Raw genomic sequence first — 6,144 nt, 5'->3', positions numbered from 1 at the left:
AAACCAACATAGAAACCGTGAAATTCTTGATTCCCTGTTAATCATTCATTTGTGTGTTTTTAAGCTCGGCGTTTTATTAAATATACTACTGAATAGTTTAAAAATGTTTACCTTGAAACGTTATTAATTTGTAAGGACATGTATCGGCACTGTTCTTTGAACTAAAACTATATTTAAATCCATGCAAATGTCGTAAAACCATGGTGTCATATTTTCAAAAGCATTGCTCTCGTATTGGTCGATAAAACCTTTCGACTATATTATCTTAAAGGTAGTTTTTCGACTTAAGCTTTAGTATTGATTTTCTTTCGTCTCTTCAATAACAAGCTCGCATAAAGCAACCTTTGTGCGCTTCGACACCGCGTTATGTCCGCCATTTTTAAAATTTGTTTTAAGAGGTATGTACATTTACTAAATAAATGAAGAATACAAAAACTTGTAGACGACCTGTTTCAACAAGCTTATATAAGAGTCAACATGTCCAGTTGTTGTTGTTTTTAAAGAAGCAAAACAAACTACACGGAAATCAACTATATTTAAAAATTTATGTAGTGTATTTGCTCGTTTGGTATAGGTTGTAACGGACCAAATAAATTGTGAATTTGAAACTAGTAAATCAATATTGTCTTTTTAGTTATAATTATAGAATATATCCTAGTAAATAAGAAAGAATAATTGCAACTGCTATGTGTAGATATTTGACTATGAGTTATGAATACGTATCAGGCACGAATAAAACATAGCAGACGAACATCGCCAATACAGACATTCACGCGAAACCAATTATAATTATTTAGACTAAAAAGGAATTATAAAGGTCAAAACACAAACAGTAGTTATCTGTGAACATTTCTCACTGAAGACAAAGAACGATCACGGCATTAGACATGATAATGCTAAAACTTTAATATTTAAACCATGATAGGCTGTTTATTAAGCAAAACCCAGAAAACGCGATATAGAGCCTTTAAGAAATTCGCATTATCAATTTGGGCACGACTGAATCATTTTGTGTTTTCTTCATAGGGGATAAGACGATCAAAATGGCGTCGAGAAATAAGTGTAAAACTATTCCAAATATCATTGTTTCATTGGATTTTGGAACCACATACTCTGGATACGGACTGGCATTTCCCGGGAAAATATTGATCCTCAAAATGAACTCACAATCTATACCAATCCAAGAGAAGAAAAGGTTCCGACGTGTGTTTTGTTAAACGAAAACAAGAGTTTCCATTCCTTTGGCAGTCAAGCTTTAGACGAAAACATCGATATGGACAATGACGAACGAGAAGCTGTTTATTTCTATAGAAATTTTAAAATGGCATTATACGAGAACCGGAATTTGTCTAGAGATATCGAGATAGAGGATGAAAAGGGGAAAACACTGCCAGCCAAATTAGTATTTCAACTTGCAATTTCAGGTTTGAAATGCATAGTCTTGCAGAGAATTGATGAGCACCATCAAATAGACAAATATTAAGATATTAGCAAGTCAATTCAATGGATGATCACCATTCCTGCAATATGGACAGATTCTGCGCGTCAATTCATGCGAGAGGCTGCCGACGGCGCAGGAATTCCAAATGACCGCGTCCGATTGGTACTTGAGCCCGAGGCCGCATCCTTGTTTTGCCGGAAACAGAAAATAGTCCTTACGAATTCTGGGAGAAGAACGTTTGCTGAAGGACAGAAATATATCATCGCTGATTTGGGAGGGGGGGACGATTGACATATGCGTGCATGAGATTTTAGAAGACGGTCATTTGAAAGAACTGTATAGAGCTACAGGTGAGGACGCGGGTGGAACGAAAGTCAACGTGCAGTTTGAGGGTTTCTTGGCATCCTTATTCGGAAGAGATGTTGTTGATGATTTACAGAAGACGTGTTACGAGCGATTTTTTACGCAGATGAGGGATTTTGAAGAAAGAAAGAAAACGTTTAAAGGCACTGAGAGAAACGTCAAAATTAGGCTCGATCCTATTCTGATGAAACGTTTCGAAACAAAATCTGGGAAAAGTTTACAAAATGCAATCCATGAATCAGATTTCAGTACAAAAGTGAAGTATGATGATGATAGCGGTCGTATGACATTCAATACACCCGTGATAGAAGCATTTTACAATGGTTCTGTACAGAGTATTATAACAAAGGTAAAGACGATCATCGAGGAATGTGCAGATGATGAATTGAACCAAATTCTTTTGGTTGGCGGATATGCGGAGTCTCAATATTTGAGAAACAAAGTCAGAGAAGCATTTCCGACCCTCGACCTTGTGTTAGTAGAAGATGCAAAGTTGGCTGTGATCAAGGGCAGCGTTATGATGGGCCTGGAAGAGAAGAACATTGTACAGAGAAGGTCCAGGTTTACCTATGGGTTTCGAATTAGAATTCCTTTCATTGAAGGTGTTCATCCTGAACATTTAAAAGTCTTAAGTGATGGAAGAGTTAAATGTTCTAGTATATTTGAAAAAATGATAACGAAAGGTCAAATGCTAACCTACAACCAAACTTTTAAATTCTCTTCTTCAAACGAACTGAAACAAGCTAAATCAAAGAAAAAACAATTTTCCACTGCTTTATTTCGCTCCACCAAAGAAGACCCAAAGTATATCACGGACGAGGAGGGATGTAAGTTTGTTGGAAGAGTGATCATGAATCCTCCACCTGGTGGCTGGCCTGATTTACTGGAGTTTGAACATCACCTGATTGTGGGAGAAACTGAGTTTACAGTTAAAGTTTACAACAAAAGCTTAGGTGAAGAATTACAGGCAACGCTCGATTTTCTTTAAGAATATATAGTTTGAGTCGGAAATAACAGTTTAACATCAAAACCGACCACACGAGATAATTTGGTGTTGCAAATTAAAATGAATGGTTGACGATTGAATTGAAATGGTTGAATTGATGAAAGGAATAGATGTTAATCATGCTTTCGGTTTAGGAATATGATACAATGTATTTATTGTGCACAGTGTACAAAATACTTCGAAGGTGAACTCGATGACGATACCAGACAATTGCTTGATTCGAACACCATTCACTTATCTTAATGCAAACAGTGTGTATCAGATTAAGTGTTTGTATATTTTTTGTTATTCTATACTCTTTATTATAACGGTATGTAAATATGTGTACAAATCGCCGACATTTGATTTAAAAATCCATTTAATTTATTTCATATGTACTTTTCTCAATTAATTGTAATGATTATACTCGGTATAATAATTCTGTATGATGTATATACTAGAAGTTTTAATAAAGTTATATTACAAAGATTATCATTGTTGACTTCAAATACATTTTACAAATGAATTCAAATAGTAGCTTATCTCTATGCAGCATTGCATCAAAACAGTTTAGGATTGTCGGGATTCCTCTCTTCTATTTTTATTGTAAAACTATGTGTAAATCGTGTTTCCACAGTTCCACGGCGCTATTTTTATCTGGATTTACGGTAACGAAATCGCTCAATAAACACAAAAGATATAGAGGATATTTGTTTATTTCAGTGTAAGATCGTATTCTATTTCACGAGTGTCATAGAAAAACATATTTTTACGAGTGGCGAAGCCACGAGTGAAAATGTAGTTTGTTTTTTTATCACGAGTGAAATTAAATACGATCTTACACTGAAATAAACAAATTTTCTGTCTCTGTTATGCTTATTTTCGGAGTTTTATTTGTTTTTTATGTATTTCTGAATTACCCCCTTTTTGAAAAGGGTGGGCTTTACGCCGCCACCCGTGGGGCGCCCCTCATGCATAATTATAGTTGTCAACATTTCTACTTTCGGTTTGCTGAGAAATAGTTCTCTGTTATTCATTTTTATAGCTTAATATTCGCTTGTTTTTTTTTTATTGCTAAGCTTTATGAACAGTAAACAATAAAGTTTTATTAGTGCACATATGTTCCAAAAAATAATGAAAACACTTTTTATTTTAAGATGGGCATGAATACATAACCAAATTACTACGCCGCTATTTAAAGAATGAAAATTTGGAAGGTCAAATGTGTTAGCAAAACAAATGTGGATACTCATTGGATTTTAACCACTCTTCTTAGTTTAAGACTGCATGTACGCGTGTTTTTATAGTAAGTTAATATTCAGACATCTTACTGTCAGAGACCAGTCTGTTTCGCTTTAAAATGTTTGTTTTCCAGATAAAGAGTAAATGCCACGCTTGTTTGTTGACACATTTTGAGGTGTGGTAAAAAATATCGGATCTATCTGTATATTGTTGTGTGAATTCTCCAGGAAGCTCATTTTACGTACTACAACGGTTAACAGTTCAAAATACTTTTGAACAATACAAAATTGTATTTATGTTCTAACAGTTGTTTTTAATCTGTAATTAGTTTGGTATGAAAGCAAATGTTCGAACATTCAGCTTCAAAGATCAGTAAAATGTTTGATAAACGGGATAACCGGTAATAAACGGTAAGTTGTTAATTTCCAATTATAATTTTTTTTAAATTTATAAAACATTTTTTCATTTTTTTTAACATTTTTTGACATAATTTACTGAAGTCCAGTGTTCTGTTTTGATCAAGGCAAGTACATGTAACAACAAAGTAATTTTAATGTAGTTCTGAAAGTTGATATTTCACTCCTTATTTTGCAGTGAAAATATCAAATTGATATTTTCACTGTTGTTATTTCAATGTTAAAACCCCATATTTCATCGTAAAGCATGAAAGAAATACGTTTATCATATATTAATACACTTACAAAATAAGATGTTGGATTGGTTGCATGAAAAATAATTTTTTCACATTGATTATCTCAACCCGCGGTTGGGCTATTATCAATACACACAACATCAAAGCACTGAAAGTGCTGAGGGACGGTACTGCTTAAAGCTGACAGCAGTAATACACACTACAAAACCAGAATCGGGTGTCTTAAATGACATTTGTGTGTTCAAAGGATAGCAAATTCATATTGCGAATCTCAACTCGCGGTTGGGGTTTAAAACGATTCTTTGGCATATATGTAATAAGCCGACCAGTCTGTTCATTTTATTTATAACTATTTATGACCTCGTATACGTTAAGCTAAACAATAACGGTATAACAGTTCCAGTTATCAGGAAACTAGAAACACTCTTTTGAATCGAAAGAGGCTAAAAATAAGGGACATGAGTACTGAGTACCTCAAATATAAATACCTTGTACTCAGAAAAACGAACAAAACTCGGCATTGTTCGGTTTGCTGACTACACAACCGGGGGCTGGGGGTGGGGGGAGAGTAAAACCCTCATTTATTTCTGTAAAAAAAATCGAATTAAAAGAGCGTGTGAAAATTCAGTTCAGTGGATAGCTCTTTCTTAAAGCAAATGCATTACAAAGTAAAAAAGGAGGTAGGTCAAGAAAGAGAACCTTAATGCTGCCATGTTAAAAGATTCTCCTTGTAGATACTAATGTCCTTAAGCTCGATTGGGGAAACAGCTAAAAGATGAACCTCTCTCTGGTAACCAGTATATACATCATAACATAAATCATTTAATATTTGGAAATGTAATGAAGGCATCTTTTAAACAGCATTTGCTGTAATAAATTAATCATGTAACAAGTGAAAATGTATAAAAGGAGTGTTATCAAACAGTAAACAATGTATACGTCATAACATAAATCATTTAGCATGTTAAAATGTTATAAAGGAATGTTACCAAACAGAATTTATAGTAAAGCATTAATCATAACGTTAATCTTGTAACATTTTTGGAGTATTGAAGAATGAGTTAATTGCCAGGAGCATGCATAAGGGGAAGGCTTATATGATTTGCCTTGTTATTACAATCTATGAGTTTTTATATATATAATTGCATACAATTGTATACACAATTGTATTATTTGTGTCATTTAAAGTAATGTCAAAAAGCGATTATTTCTAGAATGCAAATACTACTAAATATCGAGCGCAGTTTTTTACAGTCTTGTTCGCAATGCAAACCTCAGCGCTTAGTTTGAAATAGTTGACGTGAAAAGTATACCTAGAGACTTAGATACTTAGAGAATTAAAAGGAAAACTCAAAATTGGAAAAAGAACTGAACTTAACAAAGATACAAACAGCAAGCCTAGCATAGGCAAGATCTGCCTTTAAAATTATAAAAAAGCACGTCATTTTATGTCTAACCGAT

The 6,144-nt window shown here is 33.8% G+C and overlaps 1 protein-coding gene across 1 annotated transcript; it reads left to right on the top strand.

The window, feature by feature from the left end:
- The first annotated feature begins 1,910 nt into the window (after positions 1-1,910).
- Positions 1,911-2,792, top strand: LOC128241068 (heat shock 70 kDa protein 12B-like). The gene has a single exon (XM_052958052.1). It carries the CDS (start codon positions 1,911-1,913, stop codon positions 2,790-2,792), a length of 882 nt encoding a protein of 293 aa, XP_052814012.1.
- The last annotated feature ends 3,352 nt before the right edge of the window (positions 2,793-6,144 follow it).

Source organism: Mya arenaria, chromosome 7, assembly GCF_026914265.1.
Source record: "Mya arenaria isolate MELC-2E11 chromosome 7, ASM2691426v1".
NCBI lineage: Eukaryota > Metazoa > Mollusca > Bivalvia > Myida > Myidae > Mya > Mya arenaria.
This window is presented reverse-complemented; position numbering and strand designations above follow the sequence as displayed.

Excerpts from the sequence above, each read along its gene's own strand:
- LOC128241068 (XM_052958052.1), top strand. The coding sequence starts at position 1,911 with ATGAGGGATTTTGAAGAAAGAAAGAAAACGTTTAAAGGCACTGAGAGA.